Source organism: Chiloscyllium punctatum, chromosome 1 (assembly GCF_047496795.1).
Source record: "Chiloscyllium punctatum isolate Juve2018m chromosome 1, sChiPun1.3, whole genome shotgun sequence".
Taxonomy (NCBI): Eukaryota; Metazoa; Chordata; class Chondrichthyes; order Orectolobiformes; family Hemiscylliidae; genus Chiloscyllium; species Chiloscyllium punctatum.
The window spans coordinates 86,710,290-86,737,152 of record NC_092739.1 but is presented as its reverse complement, the minus strand read 5'-3'; the positions used below and the strand labels follow the sequence as shown (position 1 = coordinate 86,737,152).

General features: G+C 42.9%; 1 protein-coding gene across 1 annotated transcript in view; it reads left to right on the top strand.

The window, feature by feature from the left end:
* Window positions 1-26,346, top strand: part of fgl1 (fibrinogen-like 1) — a 41,315-nt gene extending 14,969 nt beyond the window's left edge. The window contains exons 5-8 of the mRNA XM_072570287.1: window positions 2,193-2,290; window positions 16,442-16,530; window positions 17,446-17,633; window positions 23,277-26,346. Coding sequence (XP_072426388.1) covers window positions 2,193-2,290; window positions 16,442-16,530; window positions 17,446-17,633; window positions 23,277-23,439 — 538 coding nt within the window. The 3' untranslated portion in view covers window positions 23,440-26,346. The remainder of the gene's footprint in view (window positions 1-2,192; window positions 2,291-16,441; window positions 16,531-17,445; window positions 17,634-23,276) is intronic.
* Window positions 26,347-26,863: the final 517 nt, after the last annotated feature.

Genomic DNA, 26,863 nt, shown 5'->3' with positions numbered 1-26,863 from the left:
CAGATCCAAAGGGATGAGGAGGATAGGGAACTCAGTTTGAAAGGCCTGGAGGTGGCGTATTAAGTAGGGGAGGTGGTTACATGCAATCCCCAAAGGATTTCCTTGTCCAACACCAGCCATGCAATGAAAGCGGTTAGATTGGATTTCCTCCTGCCACGAGTAAAGAACAATGGGAGTGGGATGAGGCACTTAATTGGCCATGAGTTAACCATAAAATGGCTGATGCACCCACAAGCCCTGTACAATATCTCAGGTTCTGGTTGGGCAGGCAATTAGAAGGCATGGCTATGAACTGTATTTTACAAGCTACCTTGACTTCAAATATATTGGCAGGAGAGCGTAATTTTAAAAAACCCATAGAATCACTTGTTAACATGCACAAAATTACTTTTCATTGAAGTATAACAATTAAATAATTACAACCTCCGTAAAGATATAATTTCTGTGGATCTTGCAGCAAATATCACAATGGGAAAATCCTCTGCCAAATAATCAGAGTTTTTAATAATAAAGAACATGTCACATTATTACATTTCACTTCCACCCTGTCGGTATGATACGAGATTTGTGCTTTATGACTGAAAGTCAGAAACAAATGAAGAAAACTTTGTTGAACAGTAAACAAATGTTGTCTGATTTGATCTTAAAGAACATCATTCATCCATTTTTATCAGTTGCTTTTTGAAAGTAATCCATTCAAATTTATGCTGCTGAACTCAGATCATCATTTGAATAGTACAATTCCTTTATGATTGCTGAGTCAAAATCCTGGAACATCATATCTAACAACTTTACCACATGGACTGGAGAAGTTCAGGAAGATAGTTCACTGTCATCACCACGTTCTCCAAGCCAACAGTTCCACATTCTGTAAAGATAAGGCTATTTAAAAAAAAAGGTGCCTCTGAAACAGGAAATTACACATAATAGAGATTAGAAATATTAGAAGATTAGAAATAAAGGAACATGCAGACCATTGTGAGCTATCAACTCAGTCCCAGTGAAAATATACATCTTAATATATGTAGTAAAGGGTGTGGTTTCAGCCAGTGAAATATATATTACTTACATTGACGGAACAATTCAATAAAAACAGATGACTGTACACATCTGATTGCTTAATCTGCCTGTGAATCTTGTTTAGTCCTTAGAATGGCAAAACTCAAAAAGGCCAATCAAAATCCCCTTTTCTGGGTGTATTGACATTTTTAAATGCACTGGTATTAATTACTTTATTTACTTTGAAGTATAAATTGATGTGAAAACATCAGCCCAGTTTAATAATTGTACCTATATATTTGAATCAGCTTGCTCACCCTAGTGGCACAATCTAATGCTTCTAGATAACTTCTTCTAACATTGAAAACCAGAAGAAATGAATAAATAGAAGTTCATTTTTTTCCAATATTTTTTACTGATTAATTTTTATTGAATGCTGAAATATTCTTGTACGTCAAATAGGTGACACCTCAAATTATATTTGGCTCCTTTATTTCTTCTGAAAGTGTTAATCATTGCCGCTAATGAAGCCCCTTGCAACACAACACCACAGCACTCTTGAAGATAACTACTTGTCACACTCTGCCCAACCCCCACCACCTCTGCCAGGAGAAATGATAGGGGCAATGTAAATAGCCCAGAATTGTGAACAGTCCAAAGTCCCAGCAGAAGTGTTTCTTCCTTAAATTCCTACCTCCCTTCGGAATTTACGTTCCCAAGCCTATGATTCATTTTAAAAATTGTGTTTATAACTTCTAGAAGGTTACTTTTAAACATAATTATTCAATTGATAAGGTGTTTCCATTTCTAATGAATTATAGATATTCAGGATGATTAATAATGAACGTTGGTGTATATTTCATAGTGGATGTGCTCACATCAAATTAATAATACATGCATATTCTTGTTAAGCTTGAAGAAATCCAAGACCATTAATGACAGCTCATATTGTTGAGCTTATCAGCAGTTGGATATGTAATTGTGCTTTGTACTAAATCATTTTTCCCAATTTACATGAGGTATGGTTTATGGTCCTGAGCATGTAGAAACCAATTAATCCTGTTTGAAAGTATCCTCAGATGAGATATTCATCAATGGCTTCCATTCCTGGTTACTTTTTTCTTATACATGCTTTTGTATTTAATTCTAAAAAAAAATGAAATATAATAGATTGCTTCTTTTATTAAATCAAGAGTCTGGTCTGATTACAAAGAAGGTTTTGGAAACTTTCAATCTGCCAATGGAGAATACTGGATTGGAAATGATAACTTGAATCATCTGACATCACAGGGTAAGTATTCCAATATCTTCGCTGTACCAATTTCTAGCTGAAATATAAATTGATCTGACAGGTTACAATAGCTGCAATGACCTCCTGCCAACTTTTTCATGAGAACAGAAACAAATTTAATGTCTTCAGAGTTCAAAGAAAAATGAAGATTCTGCACAAAAGATGCCTCTTTGACCCTTCGTCCCATTATTGCTGAAAGATTGAGAGGCACTTAGAAGTTTAAAACTTTATTTTTAAAACAGATTGTGCAGAAAAGCTGGAACCACTAATGCTGTAGTCAGTGCACAGTCAAGCACCAGCTCCAAATATTTGAAGATCTTGTCTCTGAAAAGTTTGCTTTGGTCAGAGTGGGGCAGGTGAAAACTCTTGCCAGCCTAGTTTGTCCCCTAAAGCTCTCCAATGCAACATTCAGCCCATCATACTGTAAAATTATAATGTGTTGAGTGTTCAAATGTTTTCATCACAGTGGTGGGAAATAGCTTCATACCTAATTCATTCTTTTTCAGCATTTCTAAATTGTCAGATTCCTTAACATCCTTAGGTTCACTTTCTTTTCACATTATGAAGGATATTAATGCATCACAAGAAAATAACTTTCAAAAATATCCTTTGTCTTTTTCTATACTTTTTTCAATCTTGGTCATTGTACCAAAATGATTAAATTATATTAATATTGAAACAAATATCCATCGTCCATTTTCAAAATTATTTTTGTGATGTGGGTTTCACTGGCCAAACTGGCATTTTTTTTGCTTGTTTTTACTTGCCTTAAGGAAGTGATGATTGATCCGAATCAGTGCAATCCAGCAGTTTGATGCAACTTTATTTCAGGAAGTAGCTAAAAACAAACCATGTTGGTGTGGGACTGGAGTCACTTACAAGCCAGACAGAAAGCCTATTTCCTTCTATGAAGACCATAAGGCATAGGAGTGAAAATAAGGCCATTTGGCCCATCAAGTCCACTCCGCCATTCAATCATTGCTGATGTGCATTTCAACTCCACTTACCTGCACTCTCCCCATAGCCCTTAATTCCTTGTGAGATCAAGAATTTAGCAATATCTACCTTGAAGACATTTAACGTCCCGGTCTCCACTGCACTCTGTGGCAATGTGTTCCACAGGCCCACCTCTCTCCAGTTGAAGAAATGTCTCCTCATTTCCGTTCTAGATTGACTTCCTCTAATTCTAAGGCTGTGCCCACGGGTCCTAGTCTCCTCAACTAACAGAAACAAATTCCCAGCATCCACCCTTTCTAAGCCATGCATTACTTTGTAAGTTTCTATCAGATCTCCCTTCAACCTTCTAAAGTCTAATGAATACAGTCTCAGGATCCTCAGCCATTCATTGTATGTTAGGCCTACCAATCCAGGGATCATCCATGTGAATCTCCACTGGACACGCTCCAGTGCCAGTATGCCCTTCCTGAGGTGTGAGGCCCAAAATTGAACACAGTATTCGAAATGTGGCCTAACTAGAGCTTTATGAAGTCTCAGTAACACATCGCTGCTTTTATGTTCTAACCCTCGAGATAAATTACAACATTACATTTGCTTTCTGAACCACGGACTCAACCTGCAAGTCAACCTTAGAGAATCTTGGATGAGCACTCCCAGATCCCTTTGTACTTTGGCTTTATGAATTTTCTCACCATTTAGTAAATAGTCCGTCCCTGTATTTTTTTTGAAGTGCAAGACCTCGCATTTGCTCACGTTGAATTTCATCAGTCATTTCCTGGACCACTCTCCGAAACTGTCTAAATCTTTCTGCAGCCTCCCCACTTCCTCAGTACTACCTGCCTGTCTGCCTAACTTCATATCATCGGCGAACTTCGCCAGAACACCCCCAGTCTCTTCATCCAGATCATTAATATATAAAGTGAACAGCTGCGGCTCCAACACTGAACCCTGCGGGACACCACTGGTCACAAACTGCCTTTCCGAAAAAGAACCTTTTATTCCAACTCTCTGCCTTCTGTCAGACAGCCAATCCTCAATCCATGTCAGTAGCTCACCTTATACACCATGGGCCCTCACCTTACTCAGCAGCCTCCCATGAGGCATCTTATCAAAAGCCTTTTGGAAGTCTAGATAGATAACATCTACTGGGTTTCCCTGGTCTAACCTACTTGTTACCTCTTCAAAGAATTCTAACAGGTTTGTCAGGCATGACCTCCCCTTACTAAATCCATGCTGTCTTGTTCTAATCCAACCCTGCACTAGCAAGAACTTAGAAATCCCATCCTTAACAATGGATTTTAGAATTTTACCTACAACCAAGGTTAGGCTAATCAGCCTATAATTTTCCATCTTTTGTCTTGATCCTTTCTTGAACAAGGGGGTTACAACAGCAACTTTCCAATCATCCGGGACTTTCCATGACTCCAGTGATTTTTGAAAGATCACAACCAATGCCTCCACTATTTCTTCAGCCACCTCCCTCAGAACTCTAGGATGTAGCCCATCAGGGCCAAGAGATTTCTCAACTTTTAGACCTTTTTGCTTTTCTAGCATTTTCTCTTTTGTAATGGCTACCACACTCAACTCTGTCCCTGACTCTCCTTAATTGTTGGGATATTACTCACGTCTTCCACTGTGAAGACTGACACAAAGTATTTATTAAGTTCTTCAGCTATTTCTTTATCTCCCAGCACTAGCCTTCCTGCATCAATTTAGAGCGGCCTAATTTCTACATTTGCCCTCGTTTGCTTCTTATATATTGAAAGAAACATTTATTATCATTTCTAATATTACTGGCTAGCTTACCTTCATATTTGATTCTCTCCTTCCTTATTTCTCTCTTTGTTATCCACAGTTTGTTTTTATAGATTTTCCAATCTTCTGATTTCTCAATGCCCTTGGCCACTTTATAGGCTCTCTCTTTTTCGCTGATACATTTCTTGATGTCTTTTGTCAGCCATGGCTGTCTAACCCCCTCCTGGATAATCTTTCTTTTCTTTGGAATGAACCTCTGCACTATGTTCTCAATTACATCCAGAAACTCCTGCCATTATTGCTCTATTGTCTTCCCCACTAGGTTCTGCTTCCAGTCAATTTTCATCAGTTCCTTTCTCATGCCCCTCTCATGCACCTTTATTTAACTATAACACCATTACATCCAATTTTGCCTTCTCTCTTTCAGATTGCAGACTAAACTCTACCAATTATGATCAATGCCTCCAAGGTATTCCCTTACTTTAAGATTTTTCATAAAGTCTGGCTCATTACAGAGCACTAAGTCCAGAACAGCCTGCTTCCTTGCGGGCTCCATCACAAGCTGTTCCAAAAACCCATCCTGTAAGCATTCCATGAATTCCCTTTCTTTGGATCCACCAGCAACATTGTTCATTCAGTCCATTTACATATTGAAGTTCCCCATGATCACTGTGACCTTGCCTTTCTGACATGCCCTATCCAGTTCCTGGTACATCTTGCGCCCCTGGTCCTGACCACTGCTGGGAGGTCTGTACATATGGTTTTTTTGCCTTTGTGGTTCCTCATCTCCACCCAAACAGACTCCCCATCATCTGATCCTAGTTCATTCAGTACCATAGATTTAATTTCATTCTTAACTAACAAGGCAACCCCACTCCACTGCCCACATCCCTGTCCTTTCAATAAGTTGTAAATCCTTGGATGTTTAACTGCCAGTCCTGAACCCCCTGCAATCATTCATGATGATTTGTGCCGTTAATTCATCAACTTTGTTTTGAATATTACGAGCATTCAGGTAAAGCACCTTAATGCTAATTTTCTTATCCTCATGATTTCCATCGTCTCTTGTAATATGTCCTAAGTTATCCTTCCCTTTTGCTTCATTCCTTGTCTGCCTTGAACTTAAACCCTGCACATATGCTAACCTGCTGCTTATCTTTCTCCTTGACTCCATACTCCCTGTTGCTTTTCCTTTCCCTTCTCCGGACTCACAAGTTTAAAGTCCTAGTGACCACCCTATTTATCCTTTTTGCCAGAACATTGGTTCCAGATCAGTTCAGCTGGAGACCGTCCCATCGGTGGAGACCGATTCTAAAACTGATGCCAATGTCCCATGAAATGGAATCCCTCTTTCCCACACCAATCTCTCAGCCACATGTTTACTTCCCTAATTTTTTTATCCCTATGCCAATTAGTACATGGCTCAGGCAGTAATCCAGAGATTATGACCCTCGAGGACCTGTTATTCAATTTCTTTCCTAGTACATGATACTTCCCAAACAGGTCCTCCTTCCTAGCCTTACCTATGTTGTTAGTACCAACGTGGGCCACAACAACTGGATCTTCTCCCTCCCACTCCAGTATCCTTTCAAGCTGGTCAGAGATGTCCTGCACCCTGGCACTGGGCAGGCAACACATCGTGCAGGACTCCCGATCCAGCTCTGTCCCCCTAATTATAGAATCCCGTCTAACAACTACTTATCTTTTTGCTCCCCCCTCTTGAATGGCCTTCTGCACCATGGTGCCATGGTCAGCTGGCTCATCCTGTCCACAGCCCTTTTCCTCATCCATATAGGGAGCAAAAATCTCATACCTGTTGAACAAGGTCAAGGGCTGAGGCTCCTCCACTCCTGAATTCAGAATCCTCTTACCTACCTCACTTACATGAAGATCATTATTAAACCAGTTGGCTTTTAATGCAAACTGACAGCTTCATGAACACTTTTGCTGAATGCATTTTTATTTTTAGATAGACTTTAATACCAAGTTACAACAATGTGTTACAAAAATGTGTTACAAAAATTTGAGTTCTGGATTATTAGTAGAGTGATATAGTCATGACATATCCACTCCCCTGCAGTCTGTAGCAACACTGGGCACCAGGACACAAAGGCACATTTTACATGTTTTTGGGTTGTAAATAAAGAAAAAAAACATAGAAACATAGAAAACAGTACCAGGAGTAGGCCACTTGGTCCTTCAAGTGTTTAGATTAGACTGGTGCTGGAAAAGCACAGCAGGTCAGGCAGCATCCAAGGAGTAGGAAAATTGACATTCCGGGCAAAAGACCTTCATCAGGAATAGAGGCACAGAGTCTCCAGGGTGGAAAGAAAAATGAGGGCGGGGGGGGGGTGCTGGGGAGAAGGTAGCAAAGAGTACACTAGGTGAATGGTGTTGGGGATGGAGGTGATAGGTCAGAGAGGGGGTGGGGAGAAGGTAGCAAAGCGTTCTATAGGTGAATGGGGGTGATGGGACAGAGGGGAGGGTGGAGCGGATACGTGGGAAGGGAGATTGGCAGGTAGGACAGGTCATGAGGACCGTACTGAGCTGGAAGGTTGGAACTGGGGTAAGGTGGGGGGGGGGGGGGCGCGGGGGTGGGGAGAGGTGGGGAGGGGAAATGAGGAGACTGGTGAAGTCCACATTGATGCCCTAGGGTTGAAGTGGTCCGAGGCAGAAGATGAGGCGTCAGGTGGTGAGGGAGAGGCAGTGGAGGAGGCCCAGAACCTGCATGTCCTCGGCCAAGTGGGAGGGGGAGTTGAAATGTTGGGCCACGGGGCGGTGTGGTTGATTGGTGCGGGTGTCCCGGAGATGTTCCCTAAAGCGCTCTGCGAGGAGGCGTCCAGTCTCCCCAATGTAGAGGAGACCGCATCGGGAGCAATGGATACAATAAGTGACATTGATGGATGTGCAGGTGCCCACTTGGTCCTTCAAGCCTGGTCTGTAATTCAGTATGATCATAGCTGATCATCCAACTCAACATACTGTTCATTCTTTCTCCCTGTACCCTTTGATCCCTTTAGTCCTATGAACTATATCTAACTCCTTGAAACTTGCAATGTTTTGGCCTCAAGCCCTTTCTAGGGCATAGAATTCCATAGGCTCACTGACTCTTGGTGAAGAAATTTCTCCTCACCCAGGTACTAAATGGACACCTCAAATGCCTAGACTATGACCCTGGTTCTGGACTCCCTGGTCATCAGAAACATTTTTCCTGCATTTACCCTGTCTAATCTATATGAATTTTAAAAGTTTCAATGAGACACCCCCCTCATTCTTCTAAATTTCAGTGAGTATAGTCCTAGCAAATCCAGTCCTAATTTGGAAAGTACGTTCTGCAATGTGGACTAAACTTTTGCCCCTGATTATAATTCACCCATCTGTATCCGTTTAGACAATAACATACCTTGGGCAAAAAGCCAGCACTATGCATAGATCAGAAGCTCAGGTGTTTCTGTGAACTCTGGTTGATATTCACCACTGAATTTCATTTATATGTCTTTGCAGGGGAAAATTCAACACCCAAGGAAGTTACAGTATATCTGCCAAAATTTTGGGCTTGGGAAATGGAAGGGCAAATTGGGAAGGATCGAGACCTGTAGGGTTTTTGTTTCTCTGCACCAAACCAAAAGGTTTAAACCTTGTTGATTAGCACCTCTGTATCTTCAGGGAAAGGCTTTACTGGGTGTGCCTCTCATTATGCCACTAAAATAACTCAGTGGTCAGATATTAATCACAGGAGTCCAATTTAGATTTATTCACAACAAGTTATTTGAATCAAATGAGTGCCTTTGTCATCAAAAGAAACATAAATACTCAATCCACTGCAAGACAGGAACAGTACAACAAACACAGTTGCTCACTTTTAACTTGCAATTATTCCCAGCATCCCATTTCCTTTCCACCTAAAGTGATAATTAATAAACAAAAGATGACATTTATTTCCCACTGCTGCCAGAAACTATGTAGATTGGGACTCAATATATATATTAATGATTTTCTTTCAATATTTTCATTCATTTTCTATTTAAAGCATTTTACTTATATGAATGTAGGAACAGGAGTTGATCTATCCAACTATCATGTTGGTTCCATATCCCAAAATACACCTTGTGTTATATCTCACAGTCAGTTAATCTATATACCTTTAACAGACACAGTATGTAAACATACCTTTAAGAGACACGTGCAGGATATCATCATAGCATGTGACCTGAGGATGTAAAGATCTCAGACTCCATCTCAGCTGTGGTCATTTGAAACATGGCATTCTGATGGAAAAAGACTACTGCTTGTAAACAAACAGCTCAATGTTAGTGCAGACACTGAAGTTTCTATGAATGTAATATTTGTATATATTGGTGAGCTGTAAAAATCATCTATTGGATTTTTCAATATTGTGGGATCCCTGACCCAGTTACAAGGATAACATAAGCATCACTACATCAGTTAAAGACACCGTGCTAGATGCAAAATGTACATCACCCTTGGCAATCAAAAATTTTATAAATTGCCAATTTAAAATCATGTATAATCCATTATAATTATTGGAGGACATTGGAGATACTTGGCTTGGGAGAGGGCCAAGAAGTTGATAAAAGCTGCAAATAGGTCTGGGGATTATGATGAGTACTTCATCTCCACACATTCCTTGTGATGCAACCATAAAGACATACATGTTGTTCTGCTATGACATGCGTTTCGTTACTGCAAATTTGTTGTAATGTGATTGACGGACTGGGGACACTGTTTCTAAAGCACGAACATTTAAAACATGTGTTGGCTGCAACATAATTACATCACCAACACTTTAAGCGCTGTTTTGAAAGTGCAATTTTTCTAAAATGTGAGGTTTCACAAGAACACAACCATTGTGTTATAGAAGAACTACCTGTAATAAATAAAAGCAGGCTTAGGCCATTTGGCCCCTTTAGATTGCTTGACCAACTTCACACTGCCTGTTAATTTGCAGAATTCCTCGATACAGCTCAAGCCAAATGTGCTATTGGTTACATGCATGCCTCACCAGGCACTCAAATTTATGCTACACTTCAAGTTAGCTTGCAACTCACTTGCATCTTATTTGCTGGAATAGTTTGTTCAGTGATTCTGAATAGGAAGAAGAGTAAATTGTGATGTGACAGTGCAGTGGCATGTTCCCAAATGTTCTGACAATGACACTACACTGCAATCCCTGTTGGAAATGGCAGACAGGAAGAGAGAAGTTTTCTGGTTGTAAGTTTGCTTGCTGCGCTAGCAGATTTGTTTTCAGACTTTTCAGCACGGTGAAGTGCTGGTGTTATGTCACACTTTCTGTTTATGTGTCTTGGTCTCTTAAGGTGGGTAATATCATTTCCGGTTCTTTTTCTCAGAGGATGGTAGATGGGGTCTAAATTGATGTTTTTGTTGATGGAGTTCCGATTTGAATGCCAGGCTGTAAGAATTCCCGTGCGTGTCTCTGTTTGGGCTATCCTATGATGGATGTGTTGTCCCAGTCAAAGTGACGTCCTTCTTTGTCTGTATGTAAGGATAATCGTGATAGTGGGTCATGTCTTCTGGCGACTAGTTGGTGTTCGTGTACACTGTATAGAAACAGAGATCAGTGTAGTGATTGTAACAAGTTCAACCAGGTGGACGTCATAGAACATGTGTTCCCTGATTGGTGCTGTTCACCTGGGCTGATCAGGGAGCACTGGCTGACTGATAAAAACTTGGGTGTCAGACATCCTGTTCACTCTGCAAGCTGACTTTGAGGGAGTTGGATCAGTATCCAAGGAGCAAGAGAATCGACGTTTCGGGCATAAGCCCTTCTTCAGGAATGAGGAAAGTGTGTCCAGCAGGCTAAGATAAAAGGTAGGGAGGAGGGACTTGGGGGATGGGCGTTGGAAATGCGATAGGTGGAAGGAGGTCAAGGTGAGGGTGATAGGCTGGAGTGGGGTGGGGGCGGAGAGGTCAGGAAGAAAATTGCAGGTTAGGAAGGTGGTGCTGAGTTCGAGGGATTTGACTGAGACAAGGTAGGGGGAGGGGAAATGAGGAAACTGGATAAATCTGAGTTCATCCCTTGTGGTTGGAGGGTTCCTAGATGGAAGGTGAGGCGCTCTTCCTCCAACTGTCGTGTTGCTATGGTCTGGCGATGGAGGAGTCCAAGGACCTGCATGTCCTTGGTGGAGTGGGAGGGGGAGTTAAAGTGTTGAGCCATGGGGTGGTTGGGTTTGTTGGTCGGTCCTCCATCACAAAGGACTCAAAGCCCTCCGTTTCTTCCTTTCCCGCCGAACCAACCGGTACCCTTCCACTGACACCCTCCTTTGACTGACTGAACTGGTCCTCACCCTGAACAACTTCTCTTTCCAATCCTCCCACTTCCTCCAAACCAAAGGAGTAGCCATGGGCACCCATATTTGGAACAGTCCATCTTCCGCAGCTACACAGGCACCACCCCCACCTTTTCCTCCACTACATCGATGACTGTATCGGCGCTGCCTCGTGCTCCCATGAGGAGGTTGAACAGTTCATCCACTTTACCAACACCTTCCACCCCGACCTCAAATTCACCAGGACCGTCTCAGACTCCTCCCTCCCCTTCCTAGACCTTTCCATTTCCATCTCGGGCGACCGAATCAACACGGACATTTACTATAAACCGACCGACACCCACAGCTACCTAGACTACACCTCCTCCCACCCTGTAAAAACGCCATCCCATATTTCCAATTCCTTTGTCTCCGCCGCATCTGCTCCCAGGAGGACCAGTTCCAATACTGTACAACCCAGATGGCCTCCTTCTTCAAAGACCGCAATTTCCCCCCAGATGTGGTCGACAATGCCCTCCACCGCATCTCTTCCACTTCCCGCTCCTCCGCCCTTGAGCCCCGCCCCTCCAACCGCCACCAGGACAGAACCCCACTGGTCCTCACCTACCACCCCACCAACCTCCATATACAGCGTATCATCTGCCGTCATTTCCGCCACCTCCAAACGGACCCCACCACCAGGGATATATTTCCCTTCCCTCCCATATCAGTGTTCCGAAAAGACCACTCCCTCCGTAACTCCCTCGTCAGGTCCACACCCCCCACCAACCCAACCTCCACTCCCGGCACCTTCCCCTGCACCCGCAAGAAATGCAAAACTTGCGCCCACACCTCCCCCCTTACCTCCCTCCAAGGCCCCAAGGGACACTTCCATATCCGCCACAAATTCACCTGCACCTCCACACACATCAGTTATTGCATCCGCTGCACCCGATGTGGCCTCCTCTATATTGGGGAGACAGGCCGCCTACTTGCAGAACGTTTCAGAGAACACCTCTGGGACACCCGGACCAACCAACCCAACCACCCCGTGGCTCAACACTTCAACTCCCCCTCCCACTCCACCAAGGACATGCAGGTCCTTGGACTCCTCCACCGCCAGATCATAGCAACATGACGGTTGGAGGAAGAGCGCCTCATCTTCCGCCTAGGAACCCTCCAACCACAAGGGATGAACTCAGATTTATCCAGTTTCCTCATTTCCCCTCCCCCTACCTTGTCTCAGTCAAATCCCTCGAACTCAGCACCACCTTCCTAACCTGCAATCTTCTTCCTGACCTCTCCGCCCCCACCCCACTCCGGCCTATCACCCTCACCTTGACCTCCTTCCACCTATCGCATTTCCAACGCCCCTCCCCAAAGTCCCTCCTCCCTACCTTTTATCTTAGCCTGCTGGACACAACTTTCCTCATTCCTGAAGAAGGGCTTATGCCAGAAACGTCGATTCTCCTGCTCCTTGGATGCTACCTGACCAGCTGCGCTTTTCCAGCAACACATTTTCAGCTCTGATCTCCAGCATCTGCAGTCCTCACTTTCTCCTCGGAGCTGGATCAGTATCAAGGACTTTCTATTTGTAAGTAAAGGATGATCTGGTGTTGAGATACCATTACAGGGGGAGGTTGAAGCTGTCATCCTGATAGAGGACACTAGGTTTAAGCACCATACTTTCTATGAAACCTAACAAACCCCTTTTGAATGTTGGTGTTCATAACTATGGTGACAGCAATCTGTTCATGGTAGTTCCAAGCTGAGCTTGGAGGAGAGTAGTTGGATCTCCCACTGCAGCATCCAGATATTGGCTGGTTTCTGCAATGAAAGATAAGTCATTGCCAATTGACTTTGCACAATGGATGCATCCACAAGTGGTTACAGGGTCACGATTACGACACTGGAGAGCATGAACCTAAGCTTGGTGCAAAACCCTCAAACAAGATTGTGCTGGATTTCTCCATGTTCCTAAATATTGTACACAGAAAGGCCTGTCAATGCATGAAGCAATCAATGGGTACAAATATCAGCCTTTCTTTTTATGCCATCCCATTAAAACCCTTCACAAATTCCTTTGCCACAGAACTCATGGGTGACCTTTCCCTCTTTTCTCACTGCCTTTCAGAAGGCAGTGAGACAGAATATCTATGACAGTTGATGTCATGCGTCAAGCTGTAAGGAGCTGGATGTGAAAAAATAAAATAATTCAATAATTGCAGGCAAGTGATCAAGGTCAGTGAACATGTGTTCAAATGCATTTCTTACAACTATACCTCCTACCTCTCCCACTGCTCATTGGATCAATCTCTCAGCTACTAATCTCTTCAATCATAACCTACGTAATCTTCAAAGCTTTACCTCATGCTCACATATGTAGCAAGCCTCTCGTCCACCTCACATCTTGCATACACTACCAGTTATTCAACATTGACAAGACCAAACTTATCACATTCACTGGTGCTTTCCTCTCTCAAAGAGTTAGAAGGCATGTAATAAAGGCAGCAGAATGTAAACAGGTCCAGCAACATGTACATTTCATAGAGGAGATGGTGCTCAACAGATCAGACCATCCACTGCTGAAGCCACAGCCAATGAGAGTTAAATCCCTTGAGTTGACTGTATTTTCACATTCCAGGTACCTTCACCCCACAGTAACTTCTAATTTGCAAACTTCAAATGGTTTGAGCACTTCTTGCTCCCCACGTGTCCCACCCCCCAACCCACCTTACCTCACCACAAACTCTCAGATACCAAAGGACTGATACCTGGCAGTGCAATGGAGGAATAGCAACTGATAAAAGACCAACAAGACACTCATGGTGAAGAAAAATCATCACTTGATTTTACGTTTGGAGTCGCCAGGTCAGATACTGTCTCTGTACTGATTTAGAGAATAAGATTGAGATGGACCCTGCATATGGTAAGACACATTATACAAGTAGTTTGCAGCAGATAGTACAAGAGTAGAGTAGGTGCCAGTTCACTAGAACAAAAATTGGTGCTATCTTAAGTTTCTGTATTGTAGTGCCCGAGAATTTCATGAACCACAAATGTTGGCAGCACCAACTTGAAAAACAGAACTCAAAATGTTGAAAATCAGTTATACAGCTTGAACACATGAATTCAGAACAGTAAGATGGAGAGAAAAATCACTAAACTCTTACCAGACCAACTCTCAGGCTGCTGTCTCCTTGGAGAGAGAGATGACTGAAGGTGATTTCACCTGAGGGTCACCACACCTGAGGTCAGGGAACAATTTGAGAAGGAAAACCCTTCACTGTAACCTCAGCCAGTGTGGAAATTGAACCCATGCTCTTAGCGCCACTCTGTATTGCAGACTAGCTGTCCAGCCAACTGAACCAACATAGCCGTGCAACCACTTGGTGCAGTGGTTGGAATCTTGTAAAATCTCTGATATTCTGGAAAGATTCCAGCAGCTTCGAAAACCACAAATTCAAGAGAGAGTCAGGAAACCTCATGCTGGTTATCTAAGAGGTGTTATTTACAAAATGCTGGAATCCATGATGAACGAGACAGTTGTTAGCACGCTTAGAACATCATAATAATCAGGCAGAGTCATAGTTTCATTAAATGAATTTTGTTCAGATAAATTTATTGAAGTTCTTTGAGAATGTTAACCAGCAAAGGTGGATAGAGGGTAACTAGTGCATCTAGTAATTTTGGATTCACTAAGATGCCACATAAAACAATACTGCACAAGATGTGACTTCATAATATTGGGCTGATATACCAGCATGGATAAAGGATAACTATTCCAGTATAACTCGGACTGCTAAAGGTATCAATGCTGGGACCTCAACAATTTATGAAATGCAGTGGTGAATTTGATGAAGGGAAACACAGTATTGTAGATAAGTTTTTTGAATCATATCAAGTTAGGTATGAAAGAAAGGGGTTTCAAAGAGCCTATATCAACAGTGGTAAGGTGGAGATTGTTGAAAGTGTCAAGTTCCTGTGAGTGATGATTACCAACAATCTGTTCTGGTCCACCCATGGTCAAGAAGGGCCAACAATGCCTTTACTTCCTTAGGAAGCTAAAGAAAATCAGCATGTACATAAATATTCGTAACAATTTTCATAGATGTACCATAGAATGCATTCTATCTGGATGCATTCACAGCTTGGTATGGCAACTGCTCTTCCTAGGACGGTAAGAAACTACAGAGAGTTGTGAACGCGGCCCATCGTGCAATCCAACCTTCTATCCATTGACTCCATCTATACATCCTCACTGCTTTGGGAAGGCAGCCAACATAATCAAACTCCCCTCCCACCTTGGTTATTACCTTTTCCAACCTCTTCCATCAGGCAGAAGATACAAAAACACACAGACCAACAGATGCTGTTATCAGACCTCTGAATGGATCTCTCAAATTTTAAACTTAACCATTGATCCCACTCTTTGTGCATCTTCTCTGCAGCCATAACATTGTATTCTTCACTCTGTTCTGTTATCCCAATGCATTTTGTATGGTATGATCTGCCTGTACCCCACACACAATTTTATGTTGTACCTAGCTACATGTGACAATAATAAATCAAATCAAATTAAATAATATGGGAAAATTTGAGGTTGAAAGACTGCAGAATGCTACCATACAAATATTTGAGTATCTTTGTACATGAATCATAATGTTTGCCTGGAGGTACAGTAAATTATTAGAAAGGCAAATGGAATTTAGGACTTTATTGCAAGTTGGATTGAGTATAAAAGTGGGAAGTTTGGCTACAGCTGTGCAGGGAACAGGTCAGGCTGCATTTCGAGTACAGCAGCTTGGTGTTGACTGTAGGAAGGATACACAATAACTTTGCACCCAAAGCAACTTACAGAAGGTTCATTAGTCTGGTTCTTGGGATGAAGGCGCTGTCTCATGAAGAAGGGCTGAGTGGGTTCGACTTCTGCTCAGTGGAGTTTCTAAAAATGAGAGGTGATCTTATGAAACCTATAAGATTCCAAGGGGGCTTGGCAGGGTAGATCCTTGAAGGATATTTCCTTTTATGGAGGAATCTAGAAGTGGGGGCACAGTTTAACCACAAACAACCAAGGTCATTCAGGATTGTCATTTGACAAACTAACCCGACAAATAGATGAAAACTTAAATTTTTCATATTTTTCTATCAGGAGACTATAATTTGAAAATTGATCTTACTGACTGGGATGGCGAAAAACGTAATGCCCAATATAGAAGTTTCAGAGTGCAAAATGAGCAGGTGAGGACTATTAAGTGACTGAGCTAATCAAATTTATAATTGTATCTTTTGGTCTTTGCTTTGCTGTAATTCATATTGTTGTACCTGTTTGCATGAGTGCACTGGAAATATGTTTTTAAATTCAAGGGAAAATAACCAAATCTTTTAACAAACTTCGAGAAGGAATAAGTGATGTTAAGTAATTGAAACAGAAACCTTGTCAAAAATGTTGCAGCTCTTTTTGTGGATTCAAGGAACTCGGATATTGTCCAACTAATACGCCATTTCATGTAATGGTTAAACAAATAAGGCAACAATTTACATACATAAAATGCCGTCAAATTTGAAAAACTCTCTTCCAATCTAATTACCTTTTCTCCAGAGCAGCACTATGCTCCCTCAGAGGCAAATCACAGCCCTGCTCAATCTTCTTCTTCATTTACTGGAGGGATGCAATGATCACGTCTTTCAGTCCACTCCATGTGTGAGCTGCCTGGGGACATCAAAGTGTCAGCAATTTTCAGATGTCAATCAAAATAGGCCCATGTCAGGTGAACTTTCAGCCTACTCTTTCAATGGCAAGGATCATTCTCTGCATCCAATTCTTGACAGCGTGTGAACAAAATTATTTTTCGGTCAGGTGGTCAGCCTGACAACTTAGTTTTGTCTGTCCTGATATAACCTTGCAATCTGCAGACACACATTGTACCAAATGTACTCTTGTTGAATTGTCTCCTTTTTTTAATCCTTGTCCTGAGAAACAGCATTCACTAAACCAAGAAGTCTAACTCATGGGCCAACAGTGGCACACCAGAACACAGTGGTCTCACATGGCAAAAGGTAGAACTTTGATACCATCCTGAATGATGGACGCTGCTTTGGAGGAACACCAATTAAAACAAACCCACATGTACATTGCTTATTTTTCCTTCACAGAATTCATACCAGTTAACCTTTGGTGACTATTCTGGAAATGCAGGAAACTCACTGAGTGGTACGTTTCATCCAGAAGTTGCATGGTGGGCCAATCACAATGGCATGAGGTTCAGCACAAAGGACAGAGATAATGACCGCTATGAGGGAAACTGTGCAAGGGAAGACAAAGCTGGTTGGTGGTATAACAGGTTTGTGAAAGATTAGTCATTTTTCTTGCTGAATGCATTTGTCGATAGTTCATATATTACTGGCGTTAGAGCTAGACCAGAATGTGAAAGACTTTACTGTCACTCATTTTTAAACAGGATAATTTCTATCCATTAAACCAGCAATGACAATTAGATTAGATTAGATTAGATTACTTACAGTGTGGAAACAGGCCCTTCGGCCCAACAAGTCCACACCGCCCCGCCGAAGCGCAACCCGTTACCTAATACTACGGGCAATTTAGCATGGCCAATTCACCTGACCTGCACATCTTTGGAGTGTGGGAGGAAACCGGAGCACCCGGAGGAAACCCACGCAGACACGGGGAGAATGTGCAAACTCCACACAGAGAGTCGCCTGAGGCGGGAATTGAACCTGGGTCTCTGGCGCTGTGAGGCAGCAGTGCTAACCACTGTGCCACCGTGCCGCCCACACTACATTCGCAGGTAATTTTGCAATTGACAAATAGGGGAGTCACTCAAACTGAGCCTTTTATTTGAAACTGTGGAGCTTAAAAATGTGTTGCTGGAAACGTGCAGCAGGTCAGGCAGCAAAGAAACAGGAGAATCGACGTTTCGGGCATAAGCCCTTCTTCAGGAATCTGTGAAATTTGAAACTGTGGAGTCGAACATCTACATGTAGGCTAAATGTTCCTTCCTCCATTTTGTACCCTCACAGTAGAATGCATGAAATTAAATGTAACTTTCTCCAGGAAATGATACCAGAGATATTCAGCCAGATAAAGGTGTCTGCAGGATATGAGGCACTGACATGATTTTAACTGCTGTTTAGTTTCTGAATTATCATCCATGCAAGGTAAAAACACAAAGTTCCTGAAAACCACTCAAAGAGCGAATTATTGATCAGAACATTTATTGCTGCTTGAAATAAGGCCAAGTACAATTGAATTTGTAATGCCAAACAGAAACAATGATGTTTCAAGGATTAAAGCACCACAACAATTTAGACCATAACAGCATAATATATAGGAGCAGAATTCTCCTATGTAGAATTAGGCCATTTGGCCCATCGAATCTACTCCACCATTGGCTGATATCTTTCTCAATGCCATTCTGCTGCCTTCTTCCCACATAACCCTTAATCCCCTTACTAATCAAGAACCTATCTACCTCTGTCTTAAATACACTCAATGATGTGGCCTCCCAAGACTTCTGCAACAATGAGTTCCACAGGTTAACCACACTCTGGCTGAGTTAAAAAGAGTCATCCCTTCACTCTGAGGTTGTGCCCATGTGTTCTAGTCTCTCCTACGAGTGGAACCATCTTCTTCATCTATCCAGGCCCCACAGTATTCTGTAAGTTCCAATGAGATCCACCCTTATCCTTCTAAACTTCACTGAGTACAGACCCAAAGTCCTCAACTGCTCCTCATATGACATCCCCAGAATCATTCTTGTCAACCTCCTCTTGACCCGTCCAATGCCAGCACACCCTTCCTTGGATATGGGGCCCAGAACTGCTCACAATATTCCAAATGCAGTCTGACGAAAGTCTTGTACAGCCTCAGTAGTATCTCTGTTCTTGTATTCTAACCCCATTAAAATGAATGCGAGCATTGTATTTGTCTTCCTAACTGCCAACTGAACCTACATGTCAACCTTAAGAGAATCCTGAACAAAGACTTTTTGTACTTCAGATTTCTGAAACCTTTCCCCATCTAGAAAATGATCTTTCTACCAAAATGCATAACCTCACACTTACCCACATTTTATTCCATCTGCCACTTCTTTGCCCACTCTTATAGCCAAAGTCCTGCTGTAGCCTCCCTGCTACCTCAACATTATTTGTCCCTCTATCTACTTTTGATGTCATTTGCAAATTTAGCAACAGTACCCTCAGTTCCTTCATCCAGATCATTAATACATAACATGAACACTGATCCCTGCAGAACCCCACTATTCACTAGTTGTCAACCTGAAAAAAAAATCCCTTTACCCCACTCTCTGCCTTCTGCCAGTCAGCCATATCTCTATCCATGCTAGTACCTTGCTCATAACACCATGGGCTCTTATTTTATTTGGCAGTTTCCAGTATGGTTCCTTGTCAAAGGCTTTCTTGAAATCCAAATAGATGATGTCCATTGGCTCTGTCTAACTTGCATGTTATTTCCTCAAAGAATTCTCACAGATTTGTCATGCATGATCTCCCCTTTATGAAGCTGTTCTGATTCAGCCTATTTTACCAGGCACTTCCAATTACTCTGAAATATTCTCCTTAATACTGGATCTTAAAATTTTCTCACAACTGAAGTCAGGCTAACTGGTCTATAATTTTCTGATTTCTGCCTCTCTCCCTTCTTAAACTTTACTTTAGCCATTGTCTAGTCAGCTGGAACCCTCCCTGAATCCTGAAAGATAACCAGCAATACTTCAAGAATCTTGTCAACTATCTTTTTTAGAACTCTAGGGTGTAGTCCATTGGGTCAGGCAGCATCCAAGAGGCAGGAGAATTGACATTTTGGGCATAACCCCTTCATCAGGAATGAGGCTTGTGGGCCGGGGGCTGGGGGGGGGGGGGGGGGGGGGGGGGGTGGAGCTGAAAGATCAATGGAATGGGAGTGGGGTTGTCTCAGCTACCTTCGCACCCCCCAACCCCACCTCCATCCCCATCCCATTTATCTCTCAGTCCTCCAGCCGACAAGCCTCATTCCTGATGAAGGGCTTATGCCCAAAACATCAATTCTCTTACTCCTCGGATGCTGCCTGACCTGCTGTGCTTTTCCAGCACCACACTCTCGACTCTGGTCTCCGGCATCTGCAGTCCTCACTTTCTCCTAATTGATTTCAACCCGATTGTGAAGGCTCTTCCAAGGATGCCTACCTTGAAGAAGTTATCCTCCTCGCTCTACAAGGATCTCAGCGCCCGTCTCTCACTGCTCCACAGGTCATCTACTCTGCCCTGAAGTTTTTCAGCCATGTCCTGAAGATCAGGGGAGACAGGACACCTACTTGTGGATTATTTCAGAGAATATCTCTGGGGACACCCACACGAACCAACCCCCACCACCCTGTGGTGGAACACTTCAACTCCCCCCTCTCACTCTGCCAAGGACATGCAGGTCCTGGGCCTCCTCCATCGCCGAACCTTTAGGACCTTAGGGCCTGAAGGACATAAGCCCTTCATCAGGAATGAGACTTGTCGGCTGGAGGGCTGAGAGATAAATGGGATGGGGGTGGGGTTGGGGGGTGCGAAGATGGTAGGGTGTGAGACAACCCCACCCCCATCCCATTGATCTTTCAACCCCTCCCCGGCCCACAAGCCTCATATTCCGCCTTGGACCCTGCAATCACACGGGATAAATGTGGATTTCACCAGTTTCCTAATTTCCCCCTTTCCCCACATTATCCCAGTCCCAAGCTCTCCTGACCTGTCCATCACCTTCCCATCAATGCTCCACCCTCCTCTCTGACCCATCACCTTCTTCCTCACCTTAACCTACCTATCACATTCTCAGCTACCTTGCCATCCAATCCCACCTCCCTCCTCCCAATTATCCCTCAGTCCCCCAGCTCACAAGCCTCATTCCTGATGAAGGAAATTGACGTTTTGCCCGAAACGTCAATTCTCCTGCTCCTTGGATGCTGCCTGACTTGCTGTGCTTTTCCAGCACCACACTCTCAATGCTGATCTCCCACATTCTGCAGTCCTCACTTCCTCTGTGTAGTTCATTGGTCTGGGTGATTTATCCACCTTCAGACCTTTCAGCTTTCCCAGTACCTTCTCCTTCATGATGGATGAATTTTACTTCTCAATGGACGCAGCTGGGCACTGCACCTATCTTTAAAAATATTAAAGTAAACTTTAGAAGTCCCAACATTCATTAGCAAAAATTCTGCTTTCTAATGTCGTGTCAGTTGCAATATATGTAAAAGTATTACCATTGGAAAAAATGATATTCAGTGTGATTTCAGCAAATGAGTTAATCTAGTGGTTATGGGACAGAGCAGGAGGACACTAAGGAGGAAAGATAAATCTGGGATCGATTTTGAGTCCAGATTAGAGACAGTGAGCTGCTCAAACAGGAAGCTTGAAACCAATCCCAGAATGGGTCTTGGACATTATTTCAATAACTTGAGTGAGTTGATGGTGTGATGGTTTAGTGGTCTGTGACTTGGAGGCACAAGACCATTTTTGAATACGAACATTTTATACGGCCACAGGATTATCAGGTTTTAGGAACTGAGCTCCACTTAAATCATTTGAGAACATCTGTAATCAGACTAATTCCACTCTATAGAGCACTTTGTGATATGGACTGCAGGATTTAGGAAGCTCCTTGTATATTGGTTTCTCTGGTGTCAAAAGGCCATGTATAAAGCTGACAAAAGAAAGCTATCGCATCAGCTCAATGTTAATTCCTTGCTTTTCGCTTGCACTCATGACCAACCTACTCCAGGAAAATGTTTAATGGTCATTGAGAAAATTCAATGTCATATCCGATTGACAGTGAAAATTTCTAAACATTTGCTCTTCGGATGCAAGAGCTCTTCGGACAGGTAAGATAAGAGGAACAGCTCTTGGCTCCAATGCACTTTTGGTAGCTGTTGTCAATCATAAGCAGACCTCCTCCAGTCTTTGTCTCCACCTCCTAGGATGCTGCACCTCCACACACATGTTTTTGGAAAAAGAAAAAACTATTTGCTTTGCTGTCAACAACTCTCAGCTAATTGCCAGAACCATGAACATATACACAGGGAAATCTGGAGGATGAGGAATAGGTTGGTGAGGCAAATCAGATTACTCCATATTTGTGTCGGCTCCAATAAAGGTGTGCAGTAGCAGAGGAGTAGAAACAAAGACTGGAGGAGATCTGCTCATGGATCCAGGAGCTGTTCCTTCTGCCTCACCAGTCTGGTCGGCATCAGAAGAACAAATGTTAAGAAATACTCGCTATCAATGGGATATGATACTTGGACTTGCATACATGGACTTCTAACACTAGAGAAGCCAATACATAGGGAACTTGCTAAGACCTGCAGTCCATATCACAAAGTGCTCTGCAGACTGGAATTAATCTGTTTACAGATGTTCTCAAACAGTGACAGTGGAACCCAGTTCCAAAAACTTGACAACCTTTAGGCCATATAAAATGCTCATAATCAAAAATGATCTTGTGCATCCAAGTCACAGGCTTCCCTCCACCTGCTAAAATATCACTGAATAAGAGTGGTGCTGGTAAAGCACAGCAGGTCAGGCAGCATCCAAGGAACAGAAAAATCGACACCATCTCCAACCATCCAGTATTCATAAGTGCAATTGTCACAATAACAAAAGATTTATAGAGAAAAAAGAATGGGAGAAAGAATAGTAACAAACAGAGCAACCTATTATAATCACAGATAGATTTAGGAAATAAAATAAGATATAATGGAAATTATGCTACATTCTACTATTAGTATAAACTAAATTATTATAAGCAGTAATTTATTCACCATTAAGTTTTAAGGCTGCAACTTAGATATGGTAGTCTGTGTTACTTTGAAATACAGACTGTCTGCACTAGCATTAATCAGGGAAATATATTAAAAGAAGTTACTGTCATGAAATGTCAATTTCTTTAATATTTCCACTTGTTAAATGATTTTTCATTTTGAATTTTGCAGATGTCACTCTGCTAACCTGAATGGATATTATTACATGAGAGGACCTTTCTCTTCAAAAACAGATGATGGAATTGTTTGGTATACTTGGCATGGATGGTGGTATTCATTAAAGTCTACAGTTATGAAGATACGACCTTCTGAATTTGTACCAAGCAGAGAATGAGTGTTCCTATCCTTCTTGAAATTAGTGTAAGTGTATTATTGTATCGCAATGTTTTCTATAACAATACCTTCTTCAGTAGGACTTTGTATTGCACACTTATTCCTTTGCCAGGTTCAGGATGAACATTATTTGGGAACAAATAATGTGGTCCATTTGTGTTTTTCCTTTGGCAACTCTTATATCATGTTTGGATTGTAACAAGGAGTGAAAGTGGCTCACTACTCATAAGTGAATTGATTGTGGGGCTTCAGTGCATTTTACATTATCCTAGCAGGATGCAAACAGTATATTATTACAATTTAACTGAAATAGCTTTCAAGTATATTTGAAGTCAAAACAATCAGTGCCATTTAGTTATTTAATCTGGGCATGAATTTTGTTCTCAGCATTCAGGTTCATCAATTATGCTATTATGACTTAAAGATCATGGAAACTTTCTTACATTCTGCTCCCATGCATTTGTGTTAAATTCAAATCCTCAAACTTTTGAAGATTGCACATCTTGTACTTAACAAAGCTACTAAACACTCATTCGCATAGCTGCTCTGTTCCAGCACATGGAAATTCTTTGCCTCTGACTACACCTTACATGAGTGATGGTGGGCTGAAGAGAGCCACCAACTTCAATTACTGATGGTCGGCTTTCAAGTTTCTTACTCCTAACCCCTCCATTAATCAGTGACACTGGGGCAGAAAAGTTAAAGGATCCCACTGATGAGTTTGCAGCAGGAGGAGCTGGGAGAATTCCTTGAGTGCCCTTCCCACCATCCATCCACCCTATCCCCCAAACCTCTCCACAGATTTAATGGGATGGTGGGGAAGTGGGAAGAGTTGTAGTGTCCCATCCACCTTCACCCCAGTTACTAGCAACTTAAATCCAACTTCTAGCCGAGCCACGATGAGAAAACCGGTGGGAGGAAGTCAAACAGCGGTGGGGTGGAAGGCTCAGCAGATGGGACAGTTCCTGGCCTTTTGGACCCAGTCACCAAATCACCACCTATACACCAGCACCTCCCCCCCCCCCCCCCCCCCCCCCACCCCCCCCAAAACAACTCTATTCATTGCACTTGCTCCTCACAGCATCTCTCTAGTTACCATTGCAAACAGTATATTGAATGTGGGCAGCTGGCAGTTCTGTCACACTCTGGAGTTTCAGTAGAGGCCACCTGTCCAGGCTGAAATCTCACCTCCAGTCCATGAAGTGTCAAAGACATGCGGAGTTACATTTTCTTTGCCCCACTACCTGAACAATTCTGCCCTAACAGTTCATTTTATGAGATGGTTTTCTTTCCTCCATGGAAAGAGATTCAATTGGCAGATAGTGAGGACTGTGTGTGCTGGACAGTCAGAGTCGATAAAATGTGGAGCAACTAACCACAGACATATACTACAAGCCCACCGACTCCCAAAGCTACCTAAACTCACCTCCTCCCACCCTACTCCCTGTAAAAATGTCATCCCTTATTCCCAATTCCTCCACCTCTGCTGCATCAGTTCCCAGGATGACCAATTCCACCTCAGAAAATCCCAGATGGCCTCCTTCTTCCACAATCACAATTTCCCTTCCCACGTGGTTGACAATACCCTCCAGCGTATCTCCTCCTCTTCACACACCACCACCCTTGAACCCCACCCCTCCCAACGCAACAAGGACAGAACTCCCCTGGTCCTCACCTTCACTCCACCAATCTCCACATACAATGCATCATCCTCTGCCACTTTCGCATATCTCTAAATAGACCCCAACACCAGACATATATTTCCCTCCCCATCCCTATCAGTGTGCCGAAAACACCATTCCCTCTGCGATTCCCTTGTCAGTCCACACTCCCCACCAGCCCACACCTGGCACCTTTCCCTGCCACTGCAGGGAGTGCAAAACCTGCATCCACACCACTCCCCATCCAAGGCCCCAAGGGATCCTTCCACTTCAGTCATAAATTCACCTGTACCTCTACCAATGTCATCTACTGCATCCATTGCACCCACTGTGATCTCCTCTACATCGGGGAGACAGAACACCTTCTTCTAGATTGTTTCAGAGGAACATATCTGGGACACCCACACCCACCAACCCCACCACCCACTCCATCAAGGACATGCAGGTCCTTGGCCTCCTCTACCACCAAACCGTTACCAACCAATGCCTGGATGAAGAACGCCTCATATTTCGTCTTGGGAACCTGCAGCTTCATTTCCCCTCCCCCCACATTATCCCGGTCCCAAGCCTCCAACTTGGCACCACCCTCCGGTCCGTCCATCACTGCCCCCCCCTCTGAAATATCACATTCTCCCTCACCTACATCCACCAATCGCTTTCCCAGCTACCTTCCCCCAACCCCAACCCCTCATTCTTGATGAAAGGCTTATGCCCAAAACGTTGATTCTCCTGCTTCTTGGATGCTGCCTTACCTGCTGTGCTTTCCTAGCACCACACTCTTAACGCTGATCTCCAGCATCTGCAGTCCTCACTTTCTCCTAGCAAGCACAAGAGACACAGGGGACTCCTGTATTACCTCACTGGTTTCCTTAGTTTGTCTGGTAATAGGCATTCCCTCTCCACCTGAATGAATCTAATCTGTGGTGTGACAACCTCCCTCTATATGTGTTATCCATGTAATTCTCTGCCTCACAGAAACACAACAGTGTCTCCTGCTGCTGGTCAAGTTCAGAAACCAAGTGCTCAAGGTTGTGCAAGCAGTGACATTTCCTTCAGATGTGTTTGTTTGGGACATAATAATGTCCATGACTTTACACATACCATGGGAGAAACATTCCACTTTCCTCATTGATTTAGCATCTCGTAACTCTTAAAACTATTTGTTATCCTTAGGATAAGCATAAACTTTATTAATTTTTTGTATTGAGTAAAACTGAAGGAAATAAAGTTATTTTCTTTTCTTTTGACTTTATTTAATTTGACCTTCCTTTTGCTCATGTTCCTTCCTGAAATCCTATTCTTTACAAATTATACTTTGTTCTAAGTTTTTAGCTATTTAGACTACTCCTTAAGAGCAGCTTCTAAACATCCAATAAACTCAGATTTCCTGTGACAGCACTCTTGAATTTTGTTTTCCACACTTAGTCTCTCTTGGTACTGTGTTCAGAACAACGTGACTCCCTGCTCTGCATGCTTTTTTAAAATTCACTGCCACTTCTTTCAGTATCGTGCTCAGAATGAAGTTGCTCCTTTCCCTCTTTGTAAACTGGCTGCCTCCTCTCTTGCTGCTGTGTTCAGAATTAAATCAAATCTACAGCACAGAGCCAACCAGTCAGCCAAACCGGGCAGTGGAGAGATCAGCTCCTGACAAGACTTTTCCCAATCTGTCTACCCCTTCCCACTATCTGACATGATAATGTTAGAGACCCACAGTAATGTGGTTGACTCTTAACTGCTCTCTGAAATGGCCTAGCAAGCCACTCA